Below are 18,427 nucleotides of genomic sequence, written 5' to 3'. Positions count from 1 at the left end.
TTTTGGATGCGATTAATCGTGATTAATCGTTTGCCGTACCCACTGTATATATGATTTATTACTTTATTAGTATCATTGATCATTGAGATACTATTATAGTTTTTATTATTATTTTGAATTAGTTTTTAAAAAATATTTTCTTTACTCTTATTTCTTATATATTTTCATCTCATTTTAATTTTACCTAAAGTTTTAGTAATTTGTGTTTTTGTCATTTTTGTTTTTAAACATGTCTTATTTTTTATTTTAATTTTAGTTTTAGTATATCAAGTTAAACTAAATGAAAAAGAGAGATGTTGCTTTGGAAAATAGGTTGATTTTATTTTACATCAGTTAAACTTTATTTTAAATAACAAAAATGTTTTTTTTAATGGTTTTAGTTTTAGTTAATTATAATAACTCTGTGCTGATCTAATATAAATCACTGCTGTTCCATAGTTTAAGCACAGTACTGAGTATCTGATGAATTTACCATTCAGGGCTTGTAGTGTGCAAACAAACAGCTCTCCGGTGTAAAACCTGTTGACGGGTAAAGATCAGGAAACTGGGTCTCACACATTTAACATCTTCATTGAGAAATCACGTTTCTCCATTCTAGACTAAAGAGAGAGGAAAGTCTTGATTATTCACTGTCTGACAGATGATTTGAGTAAAAGCCCAGGGTGAGCGCAAACACACAGTGTGATTGTATTACTCTTAATATGAACTACAGATCTGGATACGGTGTGGGAACAGAAGTTCAGGTCAGTTGTCCATCAGAGCCGTCACCCTCAGATGGGGGGCGTGGCCAATGGGGCGATCTGGGATCCGTCAACACCTCCGTTCCCCAAACAGGCTTCTCCTGCCCGGAACCTCTGGAGCGGCACCACATGGAAAATAAGTGCAGAGTGGAAACTGGCTGCCAAAAAGTCCAAGCTCTGCACCTCTTCCAGATTAGCATTCCTTCCATCTGACACATATGCTGTGAAGCAGATTATCATCTAAGTGGACAAAGCACAGTTTGGAGAAAGATGGAAACCTCAAAGGCAGGGTGAGGAGGTACCTTATAACAACACCATTCATGGAGGGTAATTGCACCATGGGAAAATGAGGCAGTTATGTGATTTGGGAAATGGTCACCGGGAGTTTGTGGAATGTAAATATTACACGTCATCCTAGTTGAGTCTCGGGTTGGGAAACCATTATTTCAGAAATACTTTGGTTCCGCTAACAGTTCTGGAACGTCTGCATTCTTCCACCGATGTGAACGTAACACTGTTCTAAAATATCAGAGGACACTGATGTGCCTTTAGTTCTCCTTTTTAAAGTCTGTTGTAATAACAATCAGTGTGCATGCTATTTTACACTTTTCTTATCTGTGTACAAGAGACTATTGAGTGCATGATATGATATTGATATTCTGTGCTGAAAATTGGGTGGGTTATATACACCAGTTAGTCTCTACTGGTAGGTGCAACTACATCATTTTGCGGACAAAACGCATCTTTTTTTATTGACAGCTATATAAAAGTAATTATGGAAGCCCATTTCGGCCACAGAATGAAAAATAAAAAGGCAATTGCGACTTTTTATCTCACAATTCTGACTTTTTATCTCACAATTCTGACTTTTTGCTCACAATTCTGAATCTATATCTCAGTTTGGAAACTCATAATACAGAGGAAAAAAAACTATAAAATATTATAATTATTACTACATGTATATGTCTGTTTTCTTTGATGTCACAGCTCAGGATAGTCACTGGTAAAACTGTATCTTCTGCAAATGATTCATTGAGTCAATCATTGTTTTGAACTGATTACATTGAATAAATTGATTCATCTGGACTGATTTGTTTAGAAATTTGACTTCGTGGCTTCAGAAGAGTTAGAAAGTGGCACGCAGGTTTTATGGACATCTTTTATTATACTTTAATTGTGTTTTTTGTCCTTCTGCTGTGCTTGTTTGACAAAAAAATGCATGAAGATTCTTCACAGCAAAAAGACCCATTCATATGGGTTGAGTAAATGATGACAGAATTTTCATTCTGTGAGAACTACTTCCTTGAAGACATCAAGTTTAAAAGACACTGATGTGTTCATTTCCTCACCTGATGTTACCCCATGATGACCAGACGGTGAGGAGCCGTCCTCATTACCATCATCTATCCCTGCAGCTAAATCATAAAATGCCTGAGTGCAGTTTGGCTCCGCTGCTGGATAAGGAGGAGTGGAGGGAGTGTGGGAGATGATGAGGGAGTGAGGTGGGGAAGAGCTGCTGCTGGACGCCCTGCTCTACCATTCATGAGACATGACAAAAACAGAAAACGAAGAGGACAGAAAGTCCAGGAGGAAAGCAGAGAACAAATGTGCGGATTTTATGTCATAACAAGTTTAACCCTTTGTGTCCACCTTCACACCAGTGCTATTTTAGTATCATTAATGTACTTTTATAGCTTTTGTTAATACAGGGTCTCTGCAGGGTTTAGGAAGCTAAATCTGAGACTTTTTAAGATCTTTCTGAGACCAAGTAAAGAAAATGTAAGGAATAAATTGAAGACAATTAGACAAAATGTCTAGGAAGCACACAAGTTCTATCAGCAACACTTCAAATTTTGAAAATACATCTTCCAAGAGATATTTATTACTTGTTTGGAAATAACCTTTACTGTACCTTCTGATCGCATTGCAAAAAGTGCTGTCTTTCCCCAGTGTTTTTGTCTTACTTTCCAGTGCTAATGTCTAAATAGTCTTAAATCAAGATCATTTTACTTCAGAAGACAAACAAGTTCTGTTGTTTATGATTAAAACAAACATCTGCTTGTGGGGTCAGAAAAATCAACTCGATTCAAAGGAAAAACAAGTTTTCTTACCCCATTGACATATAAGCATAAACTACGGAGCCCCGCACATGACATGCAAGAAAAAAAAAAATAATTGTGCGCACGATGCGTGTCCCCCCCACTTTTAATATCACGTAAATTCGTCCCCCGCACTTTTTCGGGCAAGTGTGTTCGCATAGGTGTGTGTGCGCACCGCGGTTAGCGTGACGCAGCGCGAAACCAGACTTCTTTTTTTCCTCAATGGAAAGCATATTTACACTGTTTGACTCGTTCCCTGTCCCCTATATAGTGCACTACGTGCCATTCACTGTACAGAAAATACTAATTCTGTGGAAAAGTGACCGATTTCAGCCGCGGCTTCAGCGTCTATTTTATAGTGTAGGGGGCTTCTAGAGAGCATTTGATTGGACAGAACGTTTGATGAGAAGCTGAAGTACGATGTGACGTCAAAAAAATCATTGAGCCGTTTTGGCGGAAGTGACGAACTGCAAGCTTTGAATGCTTATATCTTCTAAATGCGAATTTTGTCACTGTTTTGGAGCACACTGCCTTATAGATAACCTTAAGACTAACATATTGATACTAACACCCAAAAAACTTTCATTTTGATTTCATGGGGACTTTAAACTTGAAAACAAGACAAAAATACTGGAGAAGATATTCATTTTTATTTTATTTTTTGCAATGCTTTAAACATTTCATGCCTTAACTTTATGAATGCAAGAATTTTGGCTCAGATTTAAGACTTTTTAAGGCCTTAACTTGTGGAAGGGCGAATTAAGAATTTTTAAGACTTTTTAAAAAAAAATTTTTTTAAATGTAATATTTTGAATTAGATTTTTCATTTGAAAGTTTTAGAAATGTTGATGTTTTGTTGTGGATTTGTTTTACGATTTATGACCTTTTGGGATATTTTAAGGTTGTTTATCTAGACTTTCAATGGAAGGACAGAAACATCTCAGGTGTCTTTAAAAACATCTTCATTTGTGTTTTGAAGATTAAGTCTTATGGGTTTGGAATGACATGAGGATGAGTAAATGATGACAGAATTGTCAATTTTGGGTGAAATATCATTTTAAGTTTTAGTTGTTTTAGTTTTCGTTATTTTAGTATTTCAACTTAAACCAAATGAAAATTATTTTTATTTTCCAGCTAGTGTTTATTTCAAGTAATGAAAATGTTTATGGTTTTATTTTAGTTTAATAACCCTGTATTATATATAAAATATTATTTTTATAGTGCTGACCTTTCAAATAAAAAAACGTCTACTTGTCTTGTCTGTAAAAGTGGTTTACACATATTTTCAAGGTGAAGTGTGTAGCATCATCAAACAATGAGGTAATTATTTTTGCATTTTCAAACATCCTGCTCTGTGTCCGCTCAGATAAACTGTTAATCCGAACCAAACTCACGCCACTGGAGTCAATGTTGCTGGGCTGGGCTAGCTTAAATGCTCCAACAAACAGAGCAATGATTGGATAATGCTTTACGCCATTATGTTTTTGGGGTAATCAACCTACAAATGTCTTATTGCCTCTAAGATAAAGAAATTAAACACTTTATAACACTCAAAGTGAGCTCAGCCGGAATCCAGACAAAGAAGCAGCTCAGATATGAGAGATTTGGTCACTAAATTATTCCCATACTTCCATTTGTGTCATTTCTTACGGTTGATGACTACTATTTTCCTAGCATGTGAAAAAATAGTCATAATAAAGAACGAGTCTGTGTGTTTGCACTCCTGACTGGAAGTGTATATTCTCACTGTGCCCATTACAGATGATATTTGCAGTATCTTTGATGAATTAAGGCCTTTTAGCGCTGTCGGTAAGTCATACTCAGTGTCCAGACGGTGCATGTTGGTACTGGCCTGTAGCCTCACCACATCTACAGGACTTTAAACCTGCTAACCACTTCCTCCCAATAACCATTAATGAAGCTACTGTTCGAGCGAACCTCCAAACACATGTACAGCAGATTTCATGGTGAGTAATAATGGTGTGGAGGGAAAAAAAACAAAACAGGTAGAACAGGAGTGAGAGATACCTCGCTCTGCAGGAAACGGGATTCCGGCTCCAAACCACAGAGTTGAGTGGCATTCCTTTCCGGCTCCAAACCACAGAGCCGAGTGGCATTCCTCCCCTCCGGTGTGATGGCTCTACCTGCCGCTTCAGGCTGACCACAGGCTCTACAGCCAAACCAGACTCCATGGAACAGTCATCACAGCCTGCAGAATGTGCTCCACTGAACACTTTAAAGTGGTCAGCGCTACAGGCTATGAAATGTGCACAATAAGTCTTTGTGAGGTGGAACACATGCTGGTGAATCACAGCTATATTAACTCTGATTAAGCATGTGGACGGTTGCAAAAACTGCAGATTTTTTCACACTAGTTCCAGTTCTAGTTCTAAACACATTAGTTCCAGCAGGTGCAATGTACAAAGAAATTGAAGAAACTTAACCGTTTATTCTGAGTCAAATAAGCAGATAATTTAAAAGTAATAGTTGAAAATTCTGTCTTTTACTCACTTTTCTTGTTTTGGAGCTTGACTTATATAGACAGCAGTCAGGATATTCTTCAAAATTCATATTTTGAGATCAGTTTTTTTTTTTTTTCTTTTTGGAAGAAATTGATGCTTCTATTCAGCAAGGATGCATTCAACTGATCAAAAGTGACAAATAAATTCTAAATAAAAAAAATAAATGATGCTCTTTTGAACTTTCTATTCATCAAAGAATCCTAAAAAAAATAAAAACATCACTGCTTTCATTAAAATATGAAGCAGCACATTTGTTGTCAACATTTGTAATAATCAGAAATGATTCTTGAGCAGAATATCAGCATATTAGAATGATTTCTGAAGGTTCATGTGACACTGAAGACTGGAGTAATGATGCTGAAAATTCAGCTTTACATCACAGGAATAAATTACATTTTTAAATATATTCGAATAGAAAACAGTCATTTTAAATAATCAAATAAATTCAAATAAATTCAGCCTTGGTGAGCTTGAGTGAATTCTTTCAAAAACATTAAAACATATTTTGAATGGCAGGGGTGCTGTGTGTACATTAATGAGGAAAAAAAATTAACTTAAATGATTTTAGCAAATGGCTGCAATATAACAAAGAGTGAAAAATTTAAGGGGGTCTGAATACTTTCCGTACCCACTGTATATATATATTGTTAGTCATAGAATCCCCGATGTCAGCCCTACTGCAATTGGAGCGGTTAGCCAAGCCCAAGCCAGGTTCTACAGGGGTACTAGAGGGTGCTAAATACACTCAAAGGTGGCAAACTATCCAGTGCGTATTTGCGTTTGCGCTCTGGACAGCATCAAAAGTTACTATTTACAATGTGTTTTTGCAGTGTTGAGCAATGTAGCCAATCACAGACATATCTGTTGATCTCTTGAATGCAATGGCCAATCAGAAACGTTTTAGTTTGTCATACTTCACTCACCGCTGAAAGCGCCAGAGTTTTTATTAAGTGCGGTTTTGCACACTCGTGAATCCTCTCATAACTAAGTGCAGACGCGATGTAAATAAGAGATTCATTGTGCAGTTTAGATAGTTTGTTTCTCCTCAAAACTCTTTCAAAACTTTTGAGTGTTTGTAATAACTTTCTATTGCGACCTAATGTGGATTTTGTCTATAATATTATGACACAAATGTATTTTGTGTAGCTTTTTATAGAAAGCAAACACTACACCGGTTAAGCATTTCTCTTTCTTCTTTTAAAAATACCCCAAATGCATGCAACACACATAAACCATTTACTATTGTAATCGTAGCCTATATTTATTAATTTAATGATTCATCTGTGTTAGTTAAGGTGGGAATTATGATCACACAATACAGATTGAAGTTGAAGTGGTTGAAATTCATTCTCATCAGATTTGAAACAATCACAAACGTTTCCGTTGAGCTTATCGAAGCAGTGGCCAATCAGAAGCGTTCAGATGAATTTACATCGCTGAAAAGCCAGTTTATTTCAGGGCGCGCGCTCGCTGACTGAATTCTGCTCTCTCGCGAATTCTCTCATCATAAACAACAAAGTGCAGATGTACCTACGATGTAAGAGATTCATTCATCATAGTGTATTCATAGAGCTTCAGTGTTTATAATTTTCTGAGAGTTCTTAAACTCACGCTAGACTGAAGTCAGTAGTAATATTCTTTGATAATGTAGCCTAAATGCTCTTTACTCGCGTCCTTTATATAATTAATTCATTGTTTGAATAAGCGTGGAAATTTAATTGTTACAATTAACAGGCCTAACTTACAATGTTTTTATTAAATTGTGATCACGTTAAATACAAATTCGGTCATATTAAAAATATTTTATGACAACACCCATTATCTGGCACTTGCCTAAAAAGACAGGTTTATGATGTGCGTTGTTAACAGATTACACTAACATTAGATTACTTGGAGTTGGGTCAACCTCCGCCTATGGAAAAAAAAAACAGTTTTCAAAAGCACCCCGCCCCCCATATATATACAGTATATGTATATAATAAAATGACATCTTGTGACAACATGAGGGAGAGTAAATGGTGATTATTGTATTGTATATAGGGAAGCAGTAGTCATTGTCCAGCATTATGGATGTTCTAAAGGGAAAGTTTCTTCAGGATCCAGGAGCGTAGTAACTCCAGTTCTTGTCGACACAACTGATGGTTGAGGTCTGGTATGGAATGGAAAGACGTGTTGAGGCCAGCTTTCTTCAACAGTGAGTTGGTCTCCTCGCCCCAGCTATGGAAAACCAGCTCATCTGCTGTGCCATGACACTGAAGGAGCTCAGGTAGAGGCGGGCATTGGGATGCATCTTCTACTACCTGTGTAGAAGGTCAAACAGAATCTTTTACTTGTGCTCGACATCACGATATGAAAAATCTTTGGTCATAAGGCATTCTGGAGGGTATTAACTACCTGATATACAACTGAGTCTTTGTTGAGAAAGCTGGACAGAGCAAAGATGCCAGCAACATCCTGGTGGTACCTGCAAACCAGGTGTAATGCCATGGCACCACCCATCGAGAAGCCACCTAGTATCAAACATACAGACATTAGACAAGCATTCAGTGGCTTCGTATTAAAACCTGTTGAGCTGACTTCTCCTATGGTATTGTCCACTATATTTACGTAACTTTTTTTCCATTGTGCTAGTCATGAAGTGCAATGCTCTCAAATTGCTAAAAATGTGTGATCTTAGCAGCCAGCATATATGACTATTCTTCTTAACACAGTTTTGTAAAAAACTTTTTTGTAAAAAAGTGCACTTGGTAATAATGTCAAATTACAGTAATACTTTTAAAGTACATTTTAAATCATTGTAATCTTTTTTTCATTTACCTTGATGTGTTGACTAACTTAAAAAAGCACATGTAAACTTTAACGTGTCATTCAATATTACATTTAAAGTTAATACATTTTAATTGTACTAAAATGCAATTTCATCATTACAAATATATTTACAGTGGGTATAGAAAAGAATCAACCCCCTTTAAAATGATCAGATTGTGTTGCTTTGCAGCCAGAAATGAAGGAGGACACAGTTTTTGTTTTATCCAGCTGTATTTACTCAGTGTAACTTATAACATCCAAGTGAAAGATAGAACACAAACATGTCAGAGAAAAAAAAAAAAGAAAAAAAAATCACTGAGCTGGAAAAAGGATCAGCCCCTTGTGTCAGTATTTTGTTGAACCACCTTCTTCTTTAATTACAGCCTTTAGTCTGTTGTGATTTGTCTCTACTAACTTTGCACGTCTAGACTTTGTCCGTCTTCATTTCAGGCTGCAAAGCAACAACATGTGATTATTTGTTTTTAGACAAACCATGTGCCAATCTATTAATCAACACCATTGCTGAGTATTTTCTGCTTAAAACTGTAGTTTCCCAAAGGCTGACCCAGAAATACGGTTTGAAACAGCCCTCGGTTTGCTACGTCACAAACCAATAACCAATCACGTCAAGGGATAGATTCCTATCACTAGCATGCAAAATATACCAATACCAGTTTAAAGTCCCCCTGTAGTGAAAATCAAGTTTTTTATGTTGTTTATTTGTCTATATGGTGTTTTTAATATGCCTTTAGACAAACCATGTGCCAATCTATTAATCAACACCATTGCTGAGTTATTTTCTCCTTAAAACTGTAGTTTCCCAAAGGCTGACCCAGAAATACGGTTTGAAACAGCCCTCGGTTTGCTACGTCACAAACCAATAACCAATCACGTCAAGGGATAGATTCCTATCACTAGCATGCAAAATATACCAATACCAGCACAAAACCAAAAATAAATTAAAGCAAAAAATGTGAATTTAATGTAAATTTAGAACCGCTAACTTGCATTATAACCCGTGGCAACAGTGTAAAAGTAGCCCAGAGTCAGACCCACCTCTCCCGCAGCTGCGTCTGCACTTCACACGCGTATGCTCGCGGGCGCGAATTAACAATCACAAACGGCTGTATTCGAGTCTTCAAGGCATTTTAGGACACAACATCGTCAAGTAACTTTAACGTATGTTACAGTATTCACTGTAGTTGTCCGCTAGTAAAAAGATAGTTATTTTAAGGAACGAGAAAATTATTTTCACAAGAAAAAACATTTAAATATGTAATTTTGATGATCAAAGATACGTTTTAAGGGATAAAATATTTGACTACAGGGGGACTTTAACATAAATTGAAACCAAAATAAAAGCACCTGCTCAAACATTACAAAACTTTCAATTCGCCCTTAAGTATATTCTTTCATAGCATGTGGTTTCTGAAATAAGTACTCTTTTTGTTAAAGTATACTAAAGTACATTTCTTTTTCACAAGGGACAATTTACCTTGTGTCAAACAACAGAGCCAGTGTCTGAAAATGAAAGACTACAGAAATCTGAAACCCCAACATTTCATGATTAAGATTGAACTGAACTTCTTAGATGGGAAAGGCACCACTGTAATTGTAAATGCATAATTTTTTGTGCTTTCAACTTGACATGGGATGCGACAGTCGCATGTTTAGTTTGTTTTTTTAATAAAAGGCATGCAGCAAGTGGCACATCGCAGGTGGTTTTGCTTGTAAACCCTTTCCATGATCTTTTCTCATTCAGCAGTGGCATATGCATCAGTCTTGATGAGTCATTGATTCAACCACTATTTTTTTTATTATATATTTTAAATTATATGTTATTTTTTTCACTTCTATACGTGTCTGTGATTTGAGTCGCATTATGCAGGCATGTATACACTCTGGCCATTGACAATAGTCACATTATTGGTTTATATGCAAACACAGTCTGACAGAATTGTTATGTCTGACTTAAGGTTATGAAAACCTTTTCACTCTGGAGTGATTGAGTCAGGAGGACATCAATAAGTGTATGTAATTTAAAGCAGTCTACAGGAGTCAGTCTTCCCCAAACTGAAATTTAAAACAAAAAAGAGAAAAGAAAGCTGGCCTTCAGTTCCACATCATCAAACCTCCATTTTTTCTGAAGTCCTCTTTCATGCCTGTGCTTAATCTTACACATCTGGGCAAATCTGGGCACTACATCTGGGAAAACGTACCCATCAGTCTGTCAGAGCCATGTTGAGACGGAGGATGGATGGAGTTCACATGTTCTTCAAACCTCTCCTTGAGATGTTGTGAGCAATTATATCTCCAGGACTAATGAACTAAGTCTACTAATTTTCCCTTTATGCACTTCTCATCTAATCAAAGAGACAAAACCAAAAAATTCCATCCTAATATTGAACTTATTGAGAAATTCTGTGCATGCATGTTTGACTTTGGCTTTTCCCATTAACTACGACACCTAAAAGATTGAAAAACACAATATTTATATATATATATATATATATGAAAGCGTTTTCCAAGGAAAGTTCTGGCGCTTGTCAGTCTAGGAAGTGGACTCAGCGTACAGACCACTTCGTTTCTTCGAGTGACTCCAATGAGTATTTATAGTTAATGACAAAATGTTATGATTTAGGAAGATAATATTTCAGCAGTCTCACAGGAACATGTGTTTTTTGAATCAGTTTCTTTGGAACCGAGTTCAGGGGCTTTTCTGTCCTTCCACACAGAGCCTTTTCACACAAAGACTTTTTTTTTTTGCACTTTTCACATTTTACTTGCAACTATTTCAGGGTATTTATGCGTTATTGGCTTTTTGGTTAACCCTTCCTTGAATGTTGCCATTTGGTTTAACTCGCTGAGCAAATCATAACCTCTTTTTAATGTCTTTCCAGTCGTCTTCTCACACCCTGAGGGAATTTACCTGCGTTCTTCTAAGATCTCTTTTTACTGAATGATTTTCTGCCACTTTTATCTCATTGTGATATATATGTGAACCCAATAACCCAAATATTCTGAGATAAAGCTTAGCAGAAATCTGAGAATCATCCAGAAATTCTTCTTGGCCCATTCTGGCAACAAATGAAAGGAATGAGAAACTTGATAAGTTTCATTCTTCATTTTACACAATGAGGGAGAGACTTATGAGCAGTGGTCTGAGACTCTGCTTAATTTGGAACAAGTGGAGTGTGAGAGTGTGTAAGACAGAGGAAAGCAATAAGGTAGGAAGAGATAGATGGATGGGGAGGAGAGAGAGAGAGAGAGGATAGGAGAGAGACGAGCCAGTAGCCATACCAATAAGCATCCTGTGTTTAGGGATCCCTGCTCGGATCTCCTCCTGGACAATGGCGCTTAAATTTTCGCACATGGAATCTATAGACTCCAAATGTTCCGGGCAATCCTGGGAAATCTTGTGACGATCGAACCACACATGAGACTGAGCCCCTCGCATGGGTGTGTACGGCCTAAAAACAAACAACTGTAGTGGTGAAGTAATAATAATAATAATGTAATTCAATCAAAACAAAGCTGAAGAAACTGCTAAATAAATGACTGCATTCACACAGCTGTGAGAAATTATTGTTAAATGTTTGGAATTATAGGGATTTCTGCTTGAAAAATTGCACCTAAAATGTGATCTTATTTTCATTTATGTTATAATTGCAATTAAGGTTTTAATAAATAAAATACAGTGCAATCCCACCCAAATCCAAATTGTACATTTTTTTTTTATTTTTTTTTATCTGAATAGCATTTCTCTTTCAGGTTCTTTCTATCAACAGCTTGTGAGACTTTATTATTATTATCATTACTATTGTTTTCTAGGCCCTATACTCCCTAGTCCATTAAAGTCCCTATCATGTTTGTTTTAATAATACGGGTAAGTGGGTAAAGTTTGTGAGTTAAAAGATGTGTTGTGAACACAATGAATTCAGTAAATACCATTTAGAAACTGGTTCAACATGTTCTTTGTTAATGGGCTTATAAGTCCACTTGACATAAAAAGTTATATTTATGAATTATAATTACAGACAGCATTATGTCTTCTTTGTTTCTATTTGAGATTTCATTGTTTAATAAGTTTTCATTTATTTGTGTTGATCTACCACATCCATCTTTGTCATGCATCCACTACAGGTACTCATCAAATCCATTTTTCCAAATATAATATTGCTTATAAAGCAAGAGAATACAGGTGCATCTCAATAAATTAGAATGTCATGGAAAACTTCATTTATTTCAGTAATTCAACTCAAATTGTGAAACTCGTGTATTAAATAAATTCAATGCACACAGACTGAAGTAGTTTAAGTCTTTGGTTCTTTTAATTGTGATGATTATGTTTTTTTTTATTGGTCTTATGGAGTATTCTAATTTGTTGAGATAGTGAGTTGGTGGGTTTTTGTTAAATGTGAGCCAAAATCATCACAATTAAAAGAACCAAAGACTTAAACTACTTCAGTCTATGTGCATTGAATTTATTTAATACACAAGTTTCACAATTTGAGTTGAATTACTGAAATAAATGAACTTTTCCACGACATTCTAATTTATTGAGATGCACCTGTATATTGTATCAGGTTACTTTTTATCTATTATTCTCTTTTTTGTAAAATTCTCATGAATACTCATTCAATTTCATTACTATTTCAATTTCAATTACAGTCAAAACTAGAGTTTTATAAATCAATAAATCTCACAAAACTAGAGTTTTGACTCTTAAGACTATAGCGGACTCCACAAAAATAGAAAAATGTCAGACACAAACATGTGCATTTACTACAAAACCAATAATTTCTCTCACTGTTTTAATAAATTATTGTATTTAACCAATAACTGTAAAGGTGCTGTGAAGGCGATGTATAGGGAATGTTTACCTGGCTGGCGCTGTGGGATAAATCACCCGGATGTTTTCAAATGCCAGGTTTTGTCCCAACACATCATAAACCCACCTGCGCAAACCCGGCCCCGTGTCGCCTAAATGAAATGAATGAAAGTTATTACACCACCATACGTCTTACATTGGACTAAATTATTAAAATGTGTCTAAATTAAACATAGGTCTAAACATATGCAAACAGTACAAACTATTATTATTTTTTTTTTTTACAGAGAAACAAACCTACATGGAAATAATAGTTGCATGTTGAATAAGTATATCGTTACTAAGGTGCTCTGGTTTGTTAGGTTGTTATAATGTGGTTTATAGAGTGTTCTGGGTTGTACTGGACCAAGTCTAAAGAACCCAAACCCGACTCTCTAGCTGTGTCCCAAATTACATACTACACACACTATATGCACTTACTGCATACTACGTACTCAACTGTCCAGTACGGAAACCTGATTGTGCCAGTGAATAAGAAATAGAAAAGGTAATTGTGACTTTTTATCGCAATTCTGACTTTTTTTCTCAGAATTGAGTGATAGAAATTCGCAATTGCGAGTTACAAAGTCAGAATTGCGAGATATAAATCACAATTCTGTGAATCTTGTGATTCTGACTTTATAACATGCAATTTCAAAAAGTCTGAATTCCGAGATATTAACAAGCAATTGCGAATTATAAAGTCACAATTGTGAGATATAAACTTGCAATAGTAGGAAAATAGTCTTTTTTTCTCAGAATTGGACATTATTAGGGCTGCCCCCTGATAGTCGACTAACTATTAGTCGACGAGAAGAGGCTTAGTCTATCAAAATTTTATTAGTCGCAGAAAAAAAATTCCACGGGAAGTGGCGAAGTCATGAAGTCCGTGACGGACAGATCATTAACAGCTGGTTTATGTGGTAATTACAGTACATCGGACATCCAAACGTTCATTTTGTTCATCGACCTCAAATGTGGCTTATCATCTGAAACATGTAAGTAGCAGCAACACAACATTACATGGCCGCTCGTTTTAACGTTAACCTAGAAAAATGTGCGCTATTGAAGTGTTTGTGTGGAGTGTGGAAGCTGAATATATCGCCAGTGCGATCATTTGCATTTAACTTAAAATACTCTGTCATTTTTGCTCATCCAGAGTAATACATCTTTCAAATCTGTAAAAGGTCTACTTTTATTTGCGTGCACTCACAACAACAACAGAACATTGTGCTTTTGTAAAATAACGAAAGCAAACATTATTAGGTCTCTGTGAACTTGAGCGGTTCAACAAAAAATTACAAATTAAAAAATGGCACCGAAACTCCGTGTTTGCCTCACTGACATGAAAAATATATCTATAGAAAGAGAATTGTCTACTTTTAAATGAACCAATTCAAATGGAAAACAAGTATTTTCAGATTATGTAGCCTAATCCATATGAAACGTACACATCCACTGTGGAGATCGCTGCAACCGAAAATACAGAAAACACTAGTTTATCATTATTAATGTTAAGGCAGTCTTCTTGCCCCGTTTTTATTTTTTTATCCCTGACGCATTCATAATCATTACTTCTGCCGGTGCGCTGTGGAAAGTTTTATGCGTGCACTTGAGTGCTGATAGGCTATAGGCAATAAAGGCTCATTATTAAGAATTATATTGTTTATTAATATAAACGTGCGATTAGTCGACTAATTACGAAAATGAACGACTACTAGTCAACTAGAAAAATCTTTAGTCGAAGGCAGCCCTAGACTTTTAACTTAAAATTCTGACTTTTTTTCTAAAAATTATGAGATTTATGCTGATTCCGCCATGTTTCTCATTGACACGCTCCCAACTCGGAAACTCGGGGCTTAAAGAAAATTTAGAGTTTCCCACTCGTAATAACGACTTTGTGGTGGCGTTCATGTGCGTTCAACTCGTAAATACGATCTATCCGACATGACTTGAACGCACGACTCGCAATTGCGAGGAATAGAGTCGGAATAGCAAGACTGCAATTGCGAGTTTATATCTCACAATTCTCAAAGTCAGAATTGTGAGATGTAATCTTGCAATTGCAAGAAAAAAGTCAGGGTTGTGAGATAAAAAGTAGCAATAACGCTTTTTAAAAAAAATTTTTATTCAGTGGTGGAAACAGTCTAGTGTATTAATTTTATACGGGTATTTGTTATTTATAATCGGAGTCTGATAGCCCGTCCTCCTCCAGTACGTAATTAAAGCTGTGACAGTTGAGTGCATGAAGAGTCCAACTTTCCATGCTTCATTTTTTAAGCATATCTTAAATATAGTATTGAGTATTGAGACGCACCTCATATCGAGATATGACATTCCTTTCTTCAGTATAAATCTTTGAGATTCTTATGCTAATTTTATTGATCTGAAAAACCATACCTATTATGTCCATAGCAGGACAAATTACACACCAATTGTAATACTATGGGCTTGTTCAAATCCCTATGTCCCCAAGTATGAACCACCATAACAGTGATGTCTGCCTTAGAAAACCGCACTAAAATGCTAAATAAATACAAAGGATGTGCAGTGTGCAGGATTATGAAGATTGCGACAGAGAAACGATTTCACTTTGTGGTCATGAAATTGTAACCTACCAGCTCTATGCGCATTCGCGTTCTTACGCTCACTATTTCTTGTAATTATTTTTCTTTGAACACGTCAGCAGAAGTCTCACACCATAAACGATGCACTTTTAACACATGTTCAACCTCACAGCTCAAGACGCGTCTCTGCACCCTTGCGTTTCATTCAGTTGCGGCGCGTCCTGCGTGAGCCGCGCTGGTCTGCGGTGGTTAGTAGGACATAATTTCTCTTTTAAAAATTGTTTTCACACCGCGTCTGCATGAGAGAGGTTTTAATCTTTTTAAAAGCACCTGAGCCATGAAGAAAGATGACAGAAGCAGTGTGTTTTCCAGCCTGACTCACGACACTCGTCTGTAGTTTAACTGCGGCCATATTCATCCCGTGTTATCTCGCGATACTCACCGCGTCAGTCACGTCACAGATCGCGTTCACCTTTCAGCGCTGTGAAACTTCTCATTAATGATGAATGAATGAGGTCTGCTTTATGTAAGTATAACAACAAACGTGGGCAAACAAATGCCTCTGGTCTCATGTCTTCTGATGGTGAGCTAATATTAGGGTGAGTGTTGCAGTACAGCTGATTTGTTGTCAAGTAACAGAGAAAAGATTCAGTACAGCAGTTCATTTGCCCATTAGTCCAGTTTTGGCACATGTAGCCTTGCTTCACGTTCGTATAAGTCAGTAATACAAGCACACAAGCACAAGTAAAGCAAAAGAGCACATAAAAACAAAAGAACATCAGTTAAGTAGAAAACAGTGCTTGAAGTTTATAATTGCTAATATGCCAAAAAAATCTCTAATTTAATAAAACCCTTAGTTTTAACTGCAAGGTTATTATCACTAAGAATTTGCAGCTGGCTGTAGAAATTGAACAAGGAAATCCAAAAGTAATCGAATCTGAACTAAAATTACTCGTTTTTGGTCATAGTCAGCACTGCATGATTATTCGATGTATCGACTTTGTTATGACGTACTGATACTTTTGACATCTAGACTTTTACAGTAGTTTAAAGTGAGGTGAAACCAGGACATTTAAACACGCTAGTTCTTTAGTTGGCTGCTTATAACATGATGCATGATTTCAACTGCAAAGTGAGAACAATACTCTGACCCGTTCCCATTTCTGTTACAAGAACATCAGAATTTAGCATATATTGAGATAATGCAGAATATAGTTTCATGGCTGTTTAAACATATTTATAGCCAGTCACTTTTCTTAATTCACACCCATTACAAATTTTCATTCAGGACCTACATCAGACCATTTAGCTGAAGAAGAACGCATTACGTACTTGCATAAAAGTCTCATAAAAAGTTGATGTTACATTGAACATCATTGTTTGCTCGCAGAGATTTAGGAGATGTCTACAAGTTACTTTAAACACATACTGGGGTCTTATCTTTCATAAACTAAGTGCCGTTTCGCTTGATTCTGGTAAATTTCAGTTGCTTTGAACGCTCAGACCACACATTCTGCGTCCTAAATCTCACCTCCGTCCACCTTTTCTCTCACTGTGTGGGAGGGATGGACTACATTTGTGTTTAACTGTGACTCTGTCTCCAATACTGACAAATGACTGGAGGAGACCCCCATGTGCTAAATCAGTCCTGTACCACACTGTCTGTTTATGCCTGCCCTCTATAGGCAGCTTGATAGTGGATCTGTGTTTTGTCACAAAGTCTGAACTGAATATACTGTATGATAAATTGTCCATATGGTATTGACTGAGATAATGTAGCTAATTAATCTCAATTGCTGCTGAAGAAAAACATTCAAGGTCTATGATTATTTATAGATAATTTGATTAATGCAGTAAGGTTTTGATCAAATGCAGTAATCATTGTATGAATGGAGTAATTGCTCAGGCTTACCGTATTGTTTTTTAAAGTACAGTGACCTCAGTGATGTCAAAATGTGCCTTTAGGTTTTATAAAAAGGTTACACCTCTATTTATATTTTATTAAAGCTGATTTTTATTTGTATGACGGGTTTATTTATACCATGTTAAAGGGATAGTTCACCCAAAAAATGGAAATGCTGTCTCACTCTCATGTTGTTCCAAATCTCTATGAATTCTTTCTTTTAGTGAACACATATCAATGAGACATTTTGAAGAATGGTGGGATGTAAACCATACTTAACAAAAATAAATAAATAAATAAATAAAGTGTACAAAGTATCATCTTTTGTGTTCCACAGAATAAAGGAACGTATGCAGGTTTGGAACAACATTAATGTTAGAATATAACCAAATATGAATATAAATAACAACCTGAAAAACACTACACAATTGCATATACAAAACAAATACTTTCATAGGTTTTCTCTCATAAAATGGACTCTTAGATTCAGTCCCATGCATGAAGTTGCTGTTGTTGGTGTTTCTTTCTTTGCTGTGTTTTAAAGAGAGGCTGTGGCTGTGGAATTTGTCCTTGCTCTGTGGGCTGTTGTGGTTTGTGTCATTGCTCCAGCTGGGACAGTTTGTTTGGAAGCTTTAATTGCAATGGTTGAACTGTATTGAACTGATCTCAAAATGGTGGCCCCTTTAGTGTGTCATCTTTTCTTTTAGCTGCCAATTCTAAACTCTTTATTTACAGTATCCAGCAGGACTCCACCATCAGCTTGGCTTGGCCTACCTGGGAGATGTTGCGATTCCTTCAGAGTCCTCAAAAAGCATCTTCTGGGTTTTCAAAAGGTGCTAGTTGGGCTTGACTAATCATCAACACCCCCAAAAGTTTCCTGGCCTGCCAAAGTATGACAAATGGGTTTGATTGGTAAAG

The 18,427-nt window shown here is 36.2% G+C and overlaps 1 protein-coding gene across 1 annotated transcript; it reads right to left on the bottom strand.

Moving 5' to 3' along the window:
- Positions 1-7,341: 7,341 nt before the first annotated feature.
- On the bottom strand, positions 7,342-16,049 carry lyplal1 (lysophospholipase like 1). Its single transcript, XM_016534482.1, has 5 exons — positions 15,937-16,049; positions 13,053-13,152; positions 11,470-11,639; positions 7,756-7,871; positions 7,342-7,661 (listed from the first exon to the last, which is right to left on the bottom strand). Exons 1-5 carry the CDS (start codon positions 16,022-16,024, stop codon positions 7,437-7,439), a joined length of 699 nt encoding a protein of 232 aa, XP_016389968.1. The 5' UTR covers positions 16,025-16,049; the 3' UTR covers positions 7,342-7,436.
- Positions 16,050-18,427: the final 2,378 nt, after the last annotated feature.

The sequence above is a fragment of the Sinocyclocheilus rhinocerous genome, unplaced genomic scaffold (genome assembly GCF_001515625.1).
Source record: "Sinocyclocheilus rhinocerous isolate Xijiao unplaced genomic scaffold, SAMN03320098_v1.1 scaffold967, whole genome shotgun sequence".
Classification (NCBI taxonomy): Eukaryota; Metazoa; Chordata; class Actinopteri; order Cypriniformes; family Cyprinidae; genus Sinocyclocheilus; species Sinocyclocheilus rhinocerous.
This window is presented reverse-complemented; position numbering and strand designations above follow the sequence as displayed.

Excerpts from the sequence above, each read along its gene's own strand:
- lyplal1 (XM_016534482.1), bottom strand. The coding sequence starts at position 16,024 with ATGAATATGGCCGCAGTTAAACTACAGACGAGTGTCGTGAGTCAGGCT. Across the intron at positions 11,640-13,052 it reads TATCCCACAGCGCCAGCCAG|GCCGTACACACCCATGCGAG; the intron begins GTAAACATTCCC and ends GTTTGTTTTTAG. Across the intron at positions 7,662-7,755 it reads AAGACTCAGTTGTATATCAG|GTAGTAGAAGATGCATCCCA; the intron begins GTAGTTAATACC and ends CCTTCTACACAG.